Source organism: Lingula anatina, chromosome 5 (assembly GCF_051362555.1).
Source record: "Lingula anatina isolate TDL-2025a chromosome 5, LinAna3.0, whole genome shotgun sequence".
Classification (NCBI taxonomy): domain Eukaryota; kingdom Metazoa; phylum Brachiopoda; class Lingulata; order Lingulida; family Lingulidae; genus Lingula; species Lingula anatina.
This window is the reverse complement of record NC_141771.1, coordinates 12254043-12272816: the sequence shown is the minus strand read 5'-3', so window position 1 is coordinate 12272816 and position 18774 is coordinate 12254043. Positions and strand designations below refer to the sequence as shown.

At 36.6% G+C, this 18774-nt stretch overlaps 4 protein-coding genes across 4 annotated transcripts in view; 3 read left to right on the top strand and 1 right to left on the bottom strand.

Moving 5' to 3' along the window:
* The first annotated feature begins 892 nt into the window (after positions 1–892).
* Positions 893–2687, top strand: LOC106170302 (uncharacterized). The gene is made up of 3 exons (XM_013550114.2): positions 893–1252; positions 1922–2059; positions 2287–2687. Exons 1-3 carry the CDS (start codon positions 956–958, stop codon positions 2293–2295), a joined length of 444 nt encoding a protein of 147 aa, XP_013405568.2. The 5' UTR covers positions 893–955; the 3' UTR covers positions 2296–2687.
* A 1317-nt stretch (positions 2688–4004) lies between these two features.
* LOC106170301 (uncharacterized) lies at positions 4005–5185 on the top strand. The gene is made up of 3 exons (XM_013550111.3): positions 4005–4403; positions 4624–4762; positions 5007–5185. Exons 1-3 carry the CDS (start codon positions 4074–4076, stop codon positions 5027–5029), a joined length of 492 nt encoding a protein of 163 aa, XP_013405565.2. The 5' UTR covers positions 4005–4073; the 3' UTR covers positions 5030–5185.
* On the bottom strand, positions 5176–10780 carry LOC106170306 (uncharacterized). Its single transcript, XM_013550125.2, has 5 exons — positions 10621–10780; positions 9436–9695; positions 9108–9155; positions 8182–8357; positions 5176–7866 (listed from the first exon to the last, which is right to left on the bottom strand). Exons 1-5 carry the CDS (start codon positions 10763–10765, stop codon positions 7584–7586), a joined length of 912 nt encoding a protein of 303 aa, XP_013405579.2. The 5' UTR covers positions 10766–10780; the 3' UTR covers positions 5176–7583.
* An 80-nt stretch (positions 10781–10860) lies between these two features.
* LOC106170304 (retinol dehydrogenase 12) overlaps positions 10861–18774 on the top strand; it is a 24441-nt gene continuing 16527 nt past the window's right edge. The window contains exon 1 of the mRNA XM_013550115.3: positions 10861–11044. The gene's annotated coding sequence lies outside the window, so the exon portion shown is untranslated. The remainder of the gene's footprint in view (positions 11045–18774) is intronic.

Below are 18774 nucleotides of genomic sequence, written 5' to 3'. Positions count from 1 at the left end.
AAAAAATTATTCAAAAATTCCGCGTGCCTGTCATTTACATTTGCCAACGACCCAGCATATTGCTTTGTTCTAAACTCTATTGAGGAAGATATATTAAAGACACTTGAAATCAAGTTTTTTGGTGTTATTATTTCTAAGAAAACTAAACATGTGCAAGACCAAGGGTTGAGGCGAGACCTTTTTGTATGCTTGTATTATCCAACCAAGGTCACTCTTTATTCATTTTATAGTGACAATAACGACAATCTAGTGCGTTCAAACATTTATTCACCAACTCTCTACAAATTTACAAGTATTTATACTCTATTTTTCTGTACTGAGCATGCATTTACTTGTTTTCTTTCCATTGTCTTTGCTTGATTACAAGGAATTTTCCATTCTCATGTTGCATTCCTCCATTCAACATTTCCTTATTAGGCAATCTCCAAGAGACTTGTTTTCGATTTAAAATATTAAGAATATTATTTGAATTACTCCTGCTTGGACCATATACAACCTAAGTTTGTATGTGTTTTACAAGTGTCAGAAACTTGCAAGTCTATTGAGAAATAAACCAATCAGATCGAATTATATGACTTTGACATGTTCCATCTTTTCCAACCATGAAAACAATTTCTGCAATTGTTGACTCTTTTAGAGGAATCTTATCTTACACTCAATAACTCCCTATCATATTACTCTTAAATAATTACCTGAAATTTGTGAAATTGTAAGTTTACAACAATACAAACAAAAAGTAATTTCCTTTTAAGCAATTATCCTAACACTGACATTAACTATAAATTTATATCCCTTATTGCCCATTTCACAATTCTAAATAGACATCATGTAAAAAACGTAACTGCCCTGGCATGAAATTCGCTGAAATTAAATAAAAGCAGAGAAGAAAGCTACATTTTTCAGAAAAATTCTTCACACTGACTCCATTCACGGAAACAGTCAACAACCGATCGACATGTCGCGCGTTATACTCCTAGTCTGTTTAATTTGCCTCATTTTTGGCGGGGAACTGGGGTCTGCACGCATAGATGACAGACCGGGACGCATGTGTGACAGCATTTCAGATATCTGTCGTTACTTTAATGTCACTGGGCTTGTCATAACAATTGACCATATTACCTTCACCGAAAAGTGCCGCTGCTTTTCGTCGGAAGGTCCCGGAGAAGATAGCCCACCTGGATGCGACTGGGAGCCAGAGGGTGGTGCCCATGGACACGCGGATCAAGTTGGGAGGTGTCGCGATATGGATCAGGTAGATGCTCTCTCTCTCTCTCTCTCCCTCTCTCTTTCTCTCTCCAGCACCTGTGGTATAGAGTCGATGTGTCCAGAGAAAAGACCACCGATGGTTTGTTCCCACATTTCATACTGGTTTTTAATGTTAAATTTTAATGTAATCAATGGCAACACACAATCAAGGATTATTTGAAGGAGGGGTCTGCGGATACGAAGCCGACCCCCTCCCCCCTTAGTGCAGGGTTTGGGGCCTGCTTAAAGGCCCCCAATTTTTTGGGTATTTTAGAGGGCGAACGGTGCCATTTGAAACGGTTTAGAACTATTATGATTCAGCTAGTCAAAATTCTAATTTCAAAAGGGAACCATTGGTGTAACTTTTTTCGGAAATCGAAGGGAGGAGGGCAGTACCCCCCCCCCCGGCCACCACCAACCCCTATATCCACCAATGCAACTTACTAGTATACTAATGCTTAAAGTCGCATTGGTATTGTATAAATAGATAAACAAAGAAACAACCCAATGTATAATTGTATAAATAAATAAATAAATAAATAAATAAATAAATAAATAAATAAAATGATCTACAGTTTTTTTTTTAATTGAAGTCAGAAATGCTATGAATTGACCAAGGCTATGTTTTTTGACACTTTGCCTGTAAATGAGTCGCCTCAAATGTTTGTGTTTACAGGTATGCTTGTTTATCGACCCCAGGCGTGAAGGCACCATAATAACCTGGAAAAACAGTGCGACATTTTCCTGCAAATGCCATTCTGCTGAAGGACCGTCAGAAGACGGCCCAGTTGGATGTAACTGGGAAGCACCACTGGTATGGTCCTTACTCCAGTTTCCATTTTCTCTCTCTCTCTCTCTCTATTGATCTCTTTCTCTTGATCTGTCTCTCGATCTCTTTCTCTGTTTATATCTTCTGTTATCAAGTCATCTACTAATATTATACTAAATATTAAAATTGTTAAAATGTGAAATCTTTATCTTTGAATGAGACGCGCATGCATGTTCAACGATGTCTGTGCTTTACCAATTTACATTTCCCAGGTCTTTTAAATCCCGGGGATTGATCCAAAATCAGCACCACCCGCCGGTTTATCTTCATCAGGCAACGGTCTTCTGCTAGAGGATAAGGGACCATTCCCACAAATATTTTGAACGATCTGTCTCTTTTAATTCTTTTAATTCATTATTTCAAACGCTCACAGTATACCTTTCATCTAATATTTTAAAATTTTCAACTCTCACCGATGTGAAAACCTTGAGACACAAGACATGTTAGAGATAAAAGACAATCGGGTTATCATTCCTATGCTTAAAATACCAAGTCAAGCATAATATGGAATTTTCTCGAAATTCGACTACTACAGCCTAATAGTAATCCTGACATTTCGAGTAAGTACTTTTTTCTTCTGTATGGAATAAATATTATCATGATAACCACAGTACTCCGGCATTAAGAATTATCATTTAATGTCAAATTTCATTCAAGGGGCTGGAAAGATATATACACACATCATACATGTACTAGCTGGGTCAATCCAACGTTGCAGAGGGGTGGATTCTGGCTAAAGTGCAATCAGCTTAACTGTCTGACACGCCTCAGGGGAAAATTAATCGTGTCCTGATTAGCAAAAATCCCTGCAGAGTTGGACTGACCCAGCTTGTGTGATGTGTGAATCTGAATGTGCCTATAGTTTATTAATAGCCACAAGAATAACAGGTATCCGACCAATTCTTACAAAATAAAATAAAAGAGTTTTTGTCAATTTTCTGCAGAGGGACCCTGTCGGAGGGTACCGGTATCCTGTCAGAATAATCCATTTGGAATATTTTAGTCTTGAACTGGGAAGGATAAGGAACTCTGCAGGATATATAGGCATAGATTATATGACTTTGGAACATTTTCAAACGCTCATAGTAAACATTTCATCTAATATTTTCAATTATCAAACTCTCACTGATGTGAAAACCTTGAGACACAAGACATGTTAGAGATAAAGATAATCGACTTATCATTCCTATGCTTAAAATACCAGTTTGGAGACCAAGTCAGGCATAATATGGAATTTTCTCGTCATTTGACTAATAGTGAGCCTGACATATCGAGTAAGTACTTTTTTTCTTAATGGAATAAATACAATCATGATAATCACAGTATTCCGGCATTGAGAATTATCCTATAATATTATGACGATTTGGGAAGTCATAAATTACATCTGTATTGCTATTGCAATCAATTATCAATTAAACAAGGGGCTGAAAAGAGCCTGCACATGTGACCACCCTGTTATTTATAGTGCAGTAAACAACGTTTTTATCCCCGCTACATCCGAGATTAAAACGCAAAAAAAAGCCCTAGAAATATCACAGATGATAGGGAACTACAGTATAGCAAATTTTTTCTAAAATTCTGCGTGTCTGTCATTTATTTTTGCCTGCTTTGTTCTGAATTCTGTTGAGGTAGCCATATTTAAGAGACCTGAAGTCAGGTTTTTTGTTGCCATTATTTCTAAGAAAATTAAACATATATGCAAGACCAAGGGTTGAGGTGAAAACTTTCTGTATTAATGTATTATCCAACCAAGGCCACTCTTTATTACGAACAAAAAGTAATTTCCTTTTAATCCATTATCCTAACACTGAAATTAACTATTAATTTATATCCCTAATTGCACATTACATTATTCTAAATAGACTTTATGTAAAAACGTGACGACCTCCCTAGCAGGAAATACGCTTCGAGTATATAAAATCATCCACGAAGGCTACATTTTTTCAACCAAATCCTTCACGCCGATTCTATTCACGGAAACAGTCAACAGCCGATCGACATGTCGCGCGTTTTGTTCCTAGTCTGTTTCTGCCTAATTTTTGGCGGGGAACTGGCGTCTGCACGCAGAGGTGGCGGTCACCACGGTGGTCACAAGGGACACAGGGGCAGACCGGGACGAATGTGTGACAGCACTGAAGATATCTGTCGTTACATTAATGTCACTGGGACTACCTTGACAATTGACCATATTGGCTACACCTCAGCCTGTCGTTGCTTTTCGTCGGAAGGTCCAGGAGAAAATGGCCCTCCTGGATGCGAGTGGTTGCCAGAGGGTGGTTTCCATGGACACAGAGTGGATCGAATTGGCAGGTGTCAGGATATGGCTCAGGTAGATGCTCTCTCTCTCTCTCTCTGGTATTGTATAAATAGATAAACAAACAAACAAACAATTGAATGAATAATTGTATTAATAAATAAATGCATGTATAAATAAATGATCTTCAGTTTTAACTGAAAGTCAGAAATGTCTTGAATTAACCAAGGCAATGAATTTTGACATGTTGCGTGTAAATGAGTCATTTCAAATGTGTGTGTCTTGATGTTTACAGGTGTGCTTGTATATCGACCATAGACGTCAAGGCAAGATAATAACCTGGGAAAACAGTGCAACATTTTCCTGCAAATGCCATTCTGCTGAAGGGCCGTCAGAAAACGGCCCAGTTGGTTGTAACTGGGAAGCACCAACCGGTATGGTACCTTACTCCATTTCCATTCCCTCTCTCTCTCTCTCTCTTGAATTCTCTCGGTCTTTTTCTCTTGATCCGTCTCTCGCTCTCTTTCCCTGTTTATATCTTGTTATCACCTCATCTACTAATATTATACTAAATATCAAAATCAAAAATTTTAAAAGGAGGAAACACATCTTTATCTTTAAATGCGACGCGCGTGCATGTTCAACAATGTCTGTACATTATCCATTTAAATTTCCCAGGTCTTTTACTCCCCGAGGATTGAGCCAAAATCAGCACCACCCGCCGGTTTGTCATCCTAAGGCAACGGTCTTCTGCTAGAGGATAAGACACGTGTATATTCTAAATACGGTGCGCAATTACATGAATGTGAAAAATGCAATTATATCCAAAAAGAAAAATAAAGATTGATCACAGGCAACACATTTTCTATTAGTTTTATGCAGAATTTTTAACCGATTTGCTTTCAGTGAGATATAATGGTAAAAGCGAGATAAAAATATGTTTTGATGAGTTAACGTCTTCGAAAACTGTGCCTTCAAAACTTCCAGGGCCCCGTATCTCGAAAGCATCGCGTATTCGAATAGCGATATGACATAGAGGCTACAATGTATTATAAGGGGCGAGTAGGGGCGAGTATGGGCGAGTTATGGAATCGAGAGGCTTGCGCACGGTCGCAATGCGCGATGCTTTCGAGATACGGGGCGTCTACTTGACAAATTTGGTTTATTTCCATATTAAAGAAAAATTTGCAATTGCAAACAAATGTTACTGAAAATGTTTTTGTAGTAAACATTCATATAAACAATATGAAGTAATTTAAAACATTGAGTTAATGAGCATAAATAACAATTTTCTTCGTGTAATACACATGATCTTGGTATGAATAATAATAATAATAATAATAATAATAATAATAATGCAATATAACAACAATATATTTAAAACTCATTTTACACAACTTGATCAATTTATGGATACTATTCAAACAGCAATTACAGATACTGATGAAAAAAAACTTAGCTGACTGATCACATATGCACAATATCTAATATTATCAAATATTATTATACTCTTCATATCTTTTTCACAAGTAAGAATTAGAAACCAAATTACCTGTCTCTAAGATGGCTAATAATAGAGGTTCCTTAATTAACAAGATGACCTGCATCATATCTTAAGCTCCGGGTAAGGACTGTATGAATATCAATTACAAAATGAAAGTCATTGTATATCCTAAATAAAATTTTTAACTCCCCATTTTACCCATTATATTATATAATATTTTTCAAAAAACATATATGCCTCACATGCTATTTGTAAAAGTCACAACAATATGGTATGTCTAATGATATAAATATACCCTGTGGGAAAATTGAAGGATGAAGAAGCAGAGGAAGGCAAATAACATCATACATTGACAACCTTAATACATATACATTTTAGATAATTGCAATCCGAGGTGGTCCTGTTAGTATATTTTACAATCTCATTCACTGATACACATTCAACAGTATAGTATCACAGTACAGTATCACATCCTGTTGGTTAAAACTAAGTTTGTAACAATACATTTTGATCTTGATAACAGTGTACCATAGACTGCACTCAGATTCACATATCATACGTGTACATGTACTAGCTTGGTCAACCCAACACTACAGGGGGGGATTCTGGCTAAAGTGCAACCAGTTTAATTGTCTGACAAGCAGCTAGAGGGGAAATTAACCACTGTGCGCTGATAAGCAAGAATCCCTGCAGAGTTGGACTGACCCAGCTTGTGTGGTTTGTGAATATGAATGTGCCCATAGTTTATTAATAGCTTAGCAGCACAGATATTGTAACACATTAAAGGTACATACGAACCGAGCATTGGTGGAGCGTGGATTCCCAGTAACACATGTAAACCACTTCTATTAGATTCTTATATGACTCAAATAAATTTGACATGCCAAGGGATAAAGTGGATAAATCACTCGATCAGCCATAAAAGACCTTTAGACTGCTCCTTTCTTTAAATTTTTGGTTGTAAATTTAACCTACTTTCGTGACCTACTTTCCTGCCCCATTGACATACAGCTTAGAATGCCAGCAGAAAAATCCGTTCAAACATCATTTTTGGGTAAAATTAAACAATGCCTTTTCGTAATTCTCTTAGTTATACTACTTGAAACTATATGCTGGCATTTGGTTGGTTTTTGTGACAAAAAATTGACTTTGTATGCATCTTTAAGTCATTCATATATATATATATATATAACTGCAGGACTTGTGTATTTTCTTTACACAATACACATGACAATTTAGATTGGCACTTTTTCACTCCTACTCTAAGGCTCTATTCCCATAGATTTTAGATCGATCTATCCCCGCGGGGAGTCTCACTAGATTACTTTCAGATAATCCAACTTAAATGTCCATCCCGCCTACTACAAGCTGTAAGGGGGTAATTAACTTTCGTGTCCGCCCAGCTGACAGCTATTTAGCGTGAACCCCCAGGGATTTAGGTCGATCTAAAGTAGGTCGATCTAATCTATGGAAATGGGGTGTAAATCTCTTCCTTTCATATAAGGCCTGTAGACAGAAGAACCAAACTTGGCTGAGAAAAGGCCCACTTGCAGTCAAAATGTGACCTGTCCTGATGCACATGTAGGTCTGACGGAAAAAAGTCAAATTTTAAAGAAAATGAGCTGCTCTTTTAAATTCCTGGCCACAAACCACAAACACCTACATGCGCACATGCACAACCACAAACTAACATGTGCATGTACTTATTTTGCACAAATACATGTGCTAAACTGTACCCTTTGTCTAGCAGTTCAAACAATACTCCAATTCACAGGATCACGGCCCATTTTAACAAGAGCATCATTAGCCTTAGAAAAACATTTGCAGCCAAAGAATTTATTAAAGCTGAGAGGAGAGGGGTGGGCTGCTTTTATAACACAGTGCTTGCTGTCATCGATTAATTTCTCCTTTTTCTGTGCAAAACCTCCCCACAGGATAAACACCACCCCGCGGCAATCCTGGCTGATGTGAGTGATGACTGAGTCAGTGAACTTCTGCCATCCATATTTGGAGTGGGAGTTTGGCTGATGGGCCCTGGAAAATGAATAATAATAATAATAATAATAATAATAATAATACTGATATGAGTGATGATAGAGCAGGTGAACGAACATTTGCCATCCATCAGGAGTGGGATATAGGCTGATGGGCTCTTCCAAATAAAATTTTTAAAAAATTACAACACTGGTGGGTCCAAATGCTTGAGGAGAAAAAGGGAAATTTATTTTTCTATTCATTTATCGTGTTTTGGAATCAGTCAGTAAATAAAATGCATTAAGTGAAAAATATTGATGATAAACTTGGTCAAATTTAAAACTCAATCGCCAAACTCTGAAATCCTCATCTTACTCCACAGTTAGTGTTGCATTTAGCAGCAACACCCCTCGCTGCTCCCACGTCTCCAGAGATCCATGGGATGGAATTTGGAATCCTGGGATATCTACAGCCAGCTCTTTGTACATATTCTTCAGAGATGGAGGGACAGGCTGAAAGTCACGAGGGACAGAAAATGCCATACCCATGGCCTGCAAAAAGAAAGATAAAGAAAGACAGAGAGAGACAAGTTGATACTAAGACATATCATTTTCATTACAATGTATAGGCCGGCTTAATTTTGGCACATGGGGGTAATCACTCGCAGAAAATGAAACACATTTGGAATGGTTTGTCCTTAAAGCTCGCTGTACACCTTCAACTGATTTATGTTTTTCCTGGCCATCTTTTGGAATTTTAACTGAAATCCCTTACCATCTGCAAAAACTATATGCCTTTGTGTATGACATAAATTCTGTCATTTCTACATGGAAGGCATATATTCATACTCTCTACCAGGTATCAGAATAATGATGTTGTCATTGTTGTGCAAAATGTTTAGCTGAACATGGTACAGAAATGTGCACAGCTGATGAATAGCCAGAAAAATATCTAAGAATCAATATGTCATGAAAAACAATCTCTCTGTGACCGCTGTATAAGGCATGTTCTTGCCATTTAATAGTCATCAGTCACAAAATATAGTAAATAAAATTTTACCCCTCTACTTTTATGATAATGAGAAAAGTCATTGTCAAGCTGACAATGTCTATATCAAACACACTGTATCAGTATCCTATAATTTCTTGAGATTGAAATAAAGAGTGCTTTAAGTGCTTAAATGATGCCACCCATGATTACCTTTGTAGACACAGCTGACAAAAATTTTCCTCTTCTGATTTTAAATGTAGCAAAATATTTTTCAACCAAGGTGAAGCTCATTTCCCAGACATATTGCTTACCTGTCCATTATCATGGTATGGATCCTGTCCAAGAATAACGATTTTTACCTGCAATATATTGAAATAGTAAAATATTGTTTCAAAGAAATGTATGATTACATGAATAAAGAGAGAGAGAGAGAGGGGGGGGGGGGGGAGAGAGAGGAGAGAGAGAAAAGAAAGAGAGAGAGGGGGAAAAAGAGAAAACTAATTGTCTCAATAGAATTCTAACCATGCATTAGTGCATGAAAAGAGAATCTTTTTAATAGAACAGAGGGAGAGATAGTAGGATCAAGGGATGAAGAAGAGGGGATTAAAAAAGAAGCTGAGAAAGTAAACTATGGCACACCTTATCTACTGGAGTAGAATTCAGTGCATTAAAGATGAGTTCTCTTGGTGGAAAGATTTCCTTTTCTGCTGCATAATCTCTACTCAGCTGGGCAGTCAGATTTTTGAAGTAATCCTTGCTGAACTCTTCTTTCAAGAGGGATCTCCATGATTCTTCAGTCAAGTAGTGTAAGAGATCAAGATTGGATGATGTAATTTTCGTACTCTCGTCCTTGTGGGGAGGTGGTTCACTGGTTTTAACTTTGGCGCCTTTCTTGGAATCTACATTATATTTATAAAAAGATAATTTTTATTATTGTTTAAAGTGGTATTTAGCCTCCTTTCTTTAATACTCATGTTAATTCCATGTATCTTTGAGTAGTTGTCTATTTTAAACTGTTATTTTTTATCTATACATTTTCTAGCACGAAAATTCATGTTAGCACAGACAGTACATATCAGAATCATCAATTGGAGTGCTAACGCATGAATTTTCATGCTATACATTTACATGACTTTATTATGTCCTGTAGTCTTGTAAAAATGTTTTCTGGGTTTATGCATTACTGTAGACTTATGTGGTATTCTGAAGTTATGTAATGAGGTTTTGCTATTCAGTTACCTTTCAACCTAGGAACAATGATCCATACAATTCTTTATTGATAAACACCTTCACATATAAGGTACAATCATCAGATCATGGGCTTTACATCTAACTACATCAAATAAATAAGTAGATAAATAAATAGATAGATAGCAACACAATTACATAGTACAGATATAAATAAAGCATTAATGATGATTTTATCATAACACCGTATGTTAGGTTTGCTCCACTCGCTGAGTCACTTGCTCACATACTGTAAGAATAATAATTTTAAACAGTAAAATGATAAACAATTATTTATAATAATAAAATGGAAGTGATGATTAAACCTGGAATTAATTTTGAGTATTACCAGAAGGTGGTATGTCCTAGGTGACAACCGAGAGTGTGCAATGCCACTGTTATACAGTACTACTGTACATGTGCATTTGTACCAGTATACATGTAGTTGCATGTTCTGTATGCTACAGCACATACTAGTTAGTTTTACTGGTAGTGAATCCACTGAATCTTTTCCCTCCTTGCAAAAGCAGTTTACTTGTTTTTTTTTAATGTTCTATATCCACAATCTTTCACACACGTGTACACTTATAACTTCACCTGATATTTTCATTTTCTTTTTGGCTTTTGCAGATTCACTCTCATCTTTCTTGCTTGGCACGTTTTTACGTTTTGGTGGCATGTTGCTTTGTTGACGGAAGTGCCTTGGAACACACCGTCTGCACCGCTTAGAAATATAGTCCATATGTATATTTGTTACAATTAGTTTTGATATAATCAAGAAGGCATGTGAACGACCAATTATGCCACATCAATGAAATTCGGTGCAAAAACTTAAAAGCCGTTCAGTTCAGTCGAAACGAAACGCGCATTTATCTAAATGGAAAACTACTTTCAGCGCACCTGGCTTGTTGCGCATGTGTACCGGATGTGGTGCTTTTTGTTTGTTCGCTCGGATTTAGCGGCAAATTTGCAAACATAGACCATTACAGCATTGGACTTTGCGTTTGCAGCGAAATACAAGGTATGCCTTGTTTATTTAACCTTTCACAGTTGATAATTGGTGTCAGAAATATCATGCATTGCATATGAATCTATCTGGTGGAGTCCCGGTGTTTGGAAGTGAGTGCAGTCTTCACTCAGTGTAGGAGGGTGGGGTGCTCTGATTTAGTCTTCAAGATCCCAATCTTGACAACCAGGCATAAGGGAAGGGTTACGCTAAAAAGACACTGTTTTTTTTACGTTTTGTACAAATAAAATTAGCGTATCTTTTTTACCTGTCCGACTGTCATGTCACGAATTTTACTTCGACAGAATTTAATTTTTGTGAGGGTGTTGAAATCAGAATTTATTATAATTCAAATAAAAATCGGAACTTACTACAAATAATATTTTCTCTCAGATCCGACGATTACGTTGTTGTGAAAGTATGAAAAATACAACAAAAGAATATTAAGACAATGTCGGGGGACGATTACAGTTTTCCCAGTGACAGGCGTGGAAAAGTTAAGAAATGTCCACATTCCAAACTGGAATGTGAATAGTTTCAAGTGTTGGGTATGCTGTTGTGAACAATAAAGTTCAATACTCCACATTACACAGTTGTTCATAGGTTGTAGTAAGTCTTATTTCACAGCTGGAACAGAATTTTGCTTTATATTTAAGTGTCATGGCAAAAAAAATTAAAACTGGTTTTTATCTTCCTTTTCTTGGAGGATGTAGTCTTTTTATGCATAAAAGAGAGTTTAGCTAGCTGTTTTGGTGTGAAAATTTGGATATGATATTTGGATTTTTGTTGAAAAGTTATAATTATATTTGATATATTGTACATTGAATTACTTGTCAGAGAGCCAAGCTTTTGTAGAAGCCTTAGAATCTTGAAATATTTGATCATTTTCCAAGGATGCCTTTAAATCTTTTTATGCCCATTGAAATAAAAAACATATGGATTGTTTTCATTAAGCTGTGGAAGTGAGAATAGGTCTTAACCAGAGTGAGCATGGTTAAAAGAAATTGTTTCAGAGCACAGATCTTTCCCAATTCAGGCCCTTAAAACCATAAAACCCTCCAAATTAAAGTACCTGATATCGATAGTTTCTGCTGAATCGACTGGCCTGTCGTTCAAAACTATTATATTCACTCTCTTTAACAAATCATTCAATTAGTAATGGCATAAAACATTCAATCCAAGTGCAGAGACAGTTTGAGTAATGGTCCCTCAGTAGGAGAAATCCCTTTTTGCCCTAAGAAAATCAATTTTGGCAGCTAAATCTCTAAAGACTACGTTGTAAGTGTTTGGTCCCATAGTAAATGTTCAGAGACATTTTTTTTTTTAAACCCAAGCTCATGTCTGAGGGCAAAAGGAAAAGGTTTCACTTACAAAACACTTGAAACATTATTACCTTAGTTGAAGTGTTTGGTGGAAGTAATGCTGACAGTGTGTTAAGAAAACAAATAGTCATCCAAGTTGTTTGTTTAAAGCAATAAAGACCAAATCTATTCTGTAGAAAAAGTAGCATGTAGTTTACTAATTGGGTCAAGCCCTGGGTCAACTTGAGTGTGTTACAGTGTGCTGAAGAGTCTTAGACTGCATTCCCACAGATTTAGATCGATCCTTCTGGATCAACCTAACTCCCTGGGGGTTCATGCTAAATTGCTGTCAGCCGAGCGCGCACGGAAGTTAATTACCCACTTACAGCTTTTAGTAGGCAGGACAGACAATTACTAGTAAGCTGGCTACGCTGACAGCAATCTAGTGAGACTCCCCACAGGGATAGATCTATCTAAAATCTGTGGGAATGCAGTCTTAAGGGAAATGAAACCAGTGATTTAGCAAGGTTTATCACACCACATCTCAGCATATAAAACATTCATTTTGTATTGACTTACTACTGTTGTGTCATTACTTGGGAAACAGATGGGTTACAGAGGGAGAAGTCAAATAGAAAAAAGTAGAATCAAATAGATAAATGAATAATAGATTTACGTGAAAGTTGACTAAAGGATTAGCAAAAGACTAGTTTTTTTACCAAGTCACTTTATCTTTAAATGTACTTACAGAGGTTATGTTTTAGTGTTGAGAGAGTGAGAGAGATGTAAAAAAAAATACTTCAAAGAGCATGTTGATTTTAAATAACTTAACAGTAACATGTTCTTTAAGTAGATTATGATTATCTTAAAATTTGTAGGTATTTGCATTTATTTAACTGCTTAAAGGCATGCTTAATTAAAATATGTGAGCATTTTGAAACCCAGTATTATTTTTATGTAGTTCTTTCAATGTAAGGTCATAGCATAAGGAAAGATAAATTGCTAAAGGGTTATCAGATATTGATAAGTAAGTAACTAAATCAGACTAGTGAAAAGAAAGTATAGCAAAACTGGGAAGTCTTTATTTCAAGTGAATAAGATTTCTGAAAAGGGTGTATAAGGATAACATGTACATTTATACTTGCCTGACTTGATTATAAATACAGTATGATATTCAAATTGTGCCCTAGGCTCACATACTAGTAAGCATATAAAATTCTGAATTGCCTTAAACTGTTAAATGATGAAAATTATATTAATTTCATAAAAGATATAAAAAAAATGAATGTTTTTTGCCTTGGAAGTACACCATTGATTATTCACAAATAGAATGCTAGGTAGAGGAATTATAATGCAAGTTTATGTTGTTCAAAGTTTAAAAGACAGCTTTTTTTTTTTGGCACCAAAACAGAGATCATAATATTTGATGTTATCAAAACATCTAGTAATGTTCCTGCTATGTTTTGCCAAGTCTTTCAATGTAAGCATGTAAGCTTTAGGGCGTATTCCCAGAGCTTTTAGATCGATCTATCCCCGCAGGGAGTCTCACTAGATTACTGTCAGATAATCTGGCTTAAATGTCCGTCCCGCCTACTACAAGTTGTAAGGGGGTTATTAACTTTCGTGCCCACTCGGCTGACAGCTATTTAGCGTGAACCCCCAGGGAGTTAGGTCGATCTAAAGTAGATCGATCTAATCTCTGGGAATGGGATCTTAAAGACCTTTTCACAGTGAGCTTTAAATCTTAGGAAGCATTCAGATAGACGCATCATGCTAGTTGAGTCCAACTCTGAGGGGGATTCTTGCTAATTGCAATCAGTGGAATCAGCTTACTTGTCTACATGTTTAAGTTAATTACTTCTTTGCTACCTCAGGAGACATGTCATTCAGTCAAACTGATTGCAATTAGCGAGAGCCCCTGTAGGGTTGGACCAGCCCAACTAATACAATGTGTATATCTGATTGCTACCTTAGCAATTTCAACTGTACTGGTAAGCTATGAGCGCATTCTCAACGAATTAAGCCAGGCTTTACAAAGCCGGTGACCTAAAAATGGCGGACGTACATGAAAGAAAAACCGCCTAATCTTTTAATAGTCTCTCAGCCTCTCACACGCCTCCCCACACGTCGTCCCTGTGGGTACAGTAATTAAATCTCGGCTCTGAACATTAATATTTCCGTGAATATCTCTGGTGATATTATCTCCGTAGATAGTCGATTCATTGCTGCTCTACGGGCCAAATTATTCCTTTTTTGTCTCTGTTTTCAAAGATAATAGAACAGAAGAGCTTTTTTCCTTCGATCGCCTTCAGCCGCCATGCTTTCTTCACCACGAGTTTAACTGATGAGCATGTGCACTTAATATTTCTCAGGTAGCTTCCGCATGGCGAACGGAGACGCAGTTTAATTACTGTACCCCGCAGGGACGACGTGTGGGGAGGCGGAGAGACTATTAAAAGATTAGGCGGTTTTTCTTTTATGTACGTCCGCCATTTTTAGGTCACCGGCTTTGTAAAGCCTGGCTTAATTTGTTGAGAATGCGCTCTATGAGTAAATGACAACTAATTAGGCAGGCTATTATGTAAGAGAGTCATCTGAATGGAAATGGACCTGGCAAATTAACTAACCAGCAGGAAACAAACTTGTGGAGCACATGTGACAGGGAGGATATCCCCTTTTATAGCATAATTACATGGTAGGTTCTATCTTCAGCCATATCATTTCAGCTGAGTCGCTAAGGTAAGAATAGTGCTATCAATTTTCATTGTGCTTAGCTAAGTCACTACTTTTTCTCCAAATGGGTTAAATTAGACTTAAACAAGCCAAATCAACCCCCTTTTTCAGCCATTGTAAGTCTGTTTGCAACATATTCGAATAATTACCAACCTTTCTGGGCGTGTCATTCAGTTAAGCTGATTGCAGTCAGCGAGAGTTTCTGCTGAGTTAGATTGTTCCACGTAGACGGATGGTGTCTGTGGGAATAGGGCCAGTCAGTGGAGGTGGACTGTACGAAGTCCAACTTGAGACAGGACTTGTTGTTTAATATATATATATATATATATATATATATATATATATATATATATATATATATATATATATATATATATATATATATATATATATATAATCAGTAATATAGCTGTGTCTGATCTACTTTTAATTTGTGTGCTTTATCTGTCCCAAGGCCACCTCTCAGTCACGGAGTTGAGTCTCTGCATGCTTTCCATGGTTTAATATGTATTGGTACTTATCATATGAGACATTTGAATTCCTGACAAAATTAATTGGTCACCTGTGGGTGCATTTCAGTCACAAACTTGACTTATATCTGCAAGGGGGGTCAAAGGGGGGGGGGGGGGGGGTAGTGGGAGATGAAGGATGTTTGTGTCAGCCTGAACACTGCTGTGCTAATTTTTCATCTCGCAAACGGAAAAGTATGCATCATGTAGAGCAGAAGGAAAAAAATCAATATAAATCTTTTGTATTCTGACACTAAGCCGAAGCTTTTTCACTGAGATTTCTTGAAAGGAATTCCGGGCAATGAGGAATTGATGCTTTAGATTGTGGTATTGATATCGGAGTGCTTCAAGTCTGCTCTGTGAAGTAGGGAAAAGATTTTACGGTAATTATTTCAAATTTTCAGATGCCTCACATCTTCTAATCGTTTGCTGTTTCTAGATGTGTCCTTTTAAGACACAGCAATGGACTTACTGATACAATGCCAACCATTCGGAACTTCTTAATCATCATTTTATATTACATTACCTTTTAAACATTTTAATGTAAATTCTTGATGTTTGAGCTTATAGAGTAAATACCATACACTACCAGTCAGTAAGATATCATTGCTGTACTGCACATTACACAAACTCAATGAAAAATGGATTTTCCATTTAGCTGGTCAATTTGTCCCTTCAGACAATTCCACCAGAAACTGATTGCAGAGTGAAGCTGACCATCTGTCAGAGCACGTGAATAGTGAATAAAAGTAGTACAGTTACTATGCAATCAGTTAACGAATTAACATGCTTTCTACTGGCTTTGAGTCGAATACAGAAAAGTGGGTGATCATAGTAGTACGTGGCAAACAAGAGGAGGCGTATTGATATGTTAAACTGATTGCATTCAGCGAGAGTCCCATCAGAGTTGGATTGAATTTGATCTATGCATTTTGATAGTTTTAGGAGAAAAAGCCCTTTGAAAGGTTTATGTTTAAGTACTGTGTGGTGTTCACTCACAATTTTCACTTTAAAGGAGTTAACTTTAGACTTCCAAAATAGTGACAAGGCATAACCAGGGATCATTGACTGACAACATCCAGAAAAAATAAAGCCTAAAATACAACTTGCCACACTACCCAGTCTTATAGTATCAGCCTCCATATACAAGTTACAACACAGTTTTAGCCAGTGTTTGTAGCATTGTGTCCTATGTAAAGCAAAGCTTCACTTATCATGTATTTTGTACTTCCATTCTAAGTGAATTAAAGTGGTTAGATAACTGCCAAAGAATGAGGATGTATGAGAGAGAGAGAGAATGAGGATGAGAGAGAGAGAATGAGGATGTATGAGAGAGAGAGAGAGAGAGAGAGAGAGAGAGAGAGCAGGAAAAATGGGACAGAAAGAATATTTTCATAGTGATAATGATGATAAATAACTCATTTTAGTGAGACATATGAGTGAATGGTTTTTATGTACAGACACAGATGTGTCTGTACATATAGCCATCATCTGCGTCTGTCGTCGCCGTCGTCGCCGTCGCTGTCGCCGTCGCCGTCGCCGTGCACTTTTACCGATAACACGATAAGTGGAAAACCATTTTGCCTTTTGATTTGAAACTTGCAGAACTGATGAATATTCATAATACGCAGGTCAAGTTCGAAAATCAGCATGATCGGGTCACTCTTAGGGAATTTATGCTGTTTTTTTCACTTTTTTCAACATATATGCAGCACCGATAACACGATAAGTGGAAAACCATTGTACCTTTTGGCTTGAAACTTACAGTACTGATGAATATTCATAATACGCAGGTCGAGTTCGAAAATCAGCATGATCGGGTCACTTATAGGGAATTTATGCTGTTTTTTCACTTTTTTCAGCATATATACAGCACCGATAACACGATAAGTGGAAAACCATTTTACCTTTTGGCTTGAAACTTACAGAACTGATGAATATACATAATACGCAGGTCAAGTTCGAAAATCAGCATGATTGGGTCATTTTTAGTGAATTTAGGCTATTTTTTCTCTTTTTTTCAGCATATATGCAGCACCGATAACACCATAAATGGAAAACCATTTGACCTTTTGGCTTGAAACCTACAGAACTGATGAATATTCATAATACGCAGGTCAAGTTCGAAAAACAGCATGATTGGGTCATTTTTAGTGAATTTAGGCTATTTTTTCACTTTTTTTCAGCATTTTTGCAACACTGATAACACAATAAATGAAGAGCTGTTTTACCCTTTGGCTTGAAACTTACAGAACTGATAAATATTCATAATACGCAGGTCAAGTTCGAAAATCACCACGATCGGGTCACTTATAGGGAATTTATGCTGTTTTTTTTCACTTTTTTCAGTATATATGCAACACTGATAACACAATATAAGAAAAACAGATTGGCCAATTGTCATTATACTCACAGGAGGGGCCAATCTTACTAAAACGCAGGTTGAGTTTGAAAATCAGCATAATCAGTCCATTATTTTAAAAGGTAATGCTGTTTTTTCACATTTCCTCACATTCATTTCTTAGGCATGTTAACAGTCTCATTATTGAACTAATAAGATACGTAAATGTGTTTGTTTGGCATTTCCTGCATCTTTACAACATTGTTAGTTGATTTTGTAAAAATGATGGTAAACTTGTTATCATGTATTGTGTAATAAAGTGTCAAAAATGGAAATAAACTCATATCATTGCAGTTTGTCAGATGCATTCATCCACTATGTTCAGAATCTCAGAATGGAGGAAGTTGGGCATTTAAAACTGTTCTATTGATACTTTTCCCATCTCATCAATTTTCTTCATTGGTCATATAAAAATGGCAGTAAACTGTTTATTTTGTTTTATGTTTAAAAAGTGTTAAAAATGGAAATAAACCCATTTCAGAACAGTGCTGTATTGTTTACATTTTGGCATTTTCAATATGTGACTTTGAAGTTCCATGGGCCTGAAGGCTTTTGCTAGTCACATTTTCTGAATAACCATGATACTAATATTTTATAATTAAAAATTGATGGTCATTATGCTGTAAAACATTATGTAATATTGCATGAAAATTTGAAGAAACCCCTATTTTGGGCACTGCTCCCATGATGACCATTTAAGGAAAATCATGTCACTTACTGTTCTCAAACTTACAGGAAAGATACATGGGACTAAAATACAGCTCCAGTAGGCAATGCAGTCTGTTTGGTAAAATTTTCTGG

Bases quoted from the DNA above. Each gene is read 5' to 3' on its own strand.
- LOC106170302 (XM_013550114.2), top strand. From the start codon at position 956: ATGTCGCGCGTTATACTCCTAGTCTGTTTAATTTGCCTCATTTTTGGC. The intron at 1,253-1,921 runs GTAGATGCTCTC...TTGTGTTTACAG, and splicing joins GGTGTCGCGATATGGATCAG to GTATGCTTGTTTATCGACCC.
- LOC106170301 (XM_013550111.3), top strand. From the start codon at position 4,074: ATGTCGCGCGTTTTGTTCCTAGTCTGTTTCTGCCTAATTTTTGGCGGG. The intron at 4,404-4,623 runs GTAGATGCTCTC...TGATGTTTACAG, and splicing joins GGTGTCAGGATATGGCTCAG to GTGTGCTTGTATATCGACCA. The intron at 4,763-5,006 runs GTATGGTACCTT...TAAATTTCCCAG, and splicing joins TAACTGGGAAGCACCAACCG to GTCTTTTACTCCCCGAGGAT.
- LOC106170306 (XM_013550125.2), bottom strand. From the start codon at position 10,765: ATGGACTATATTTCTAAGCGGTGCAGACGGTGTGTTCCAAGGCACTTC. The intron at 9,156-9,435 runs GTGTGCCATAGT...AATATATTGCAG, and splicing joins ATTCTACTCCAGTAGATAAG to GTAAAAATCGTTATTCTTGG. The intron at 7,867-8,181 runs GTAAGATGAGGA...TTCATTTTCCAG, and splicing joins AATGCAACACTAACTGTGGA to GGCCCATCAGCCAAACTCCC.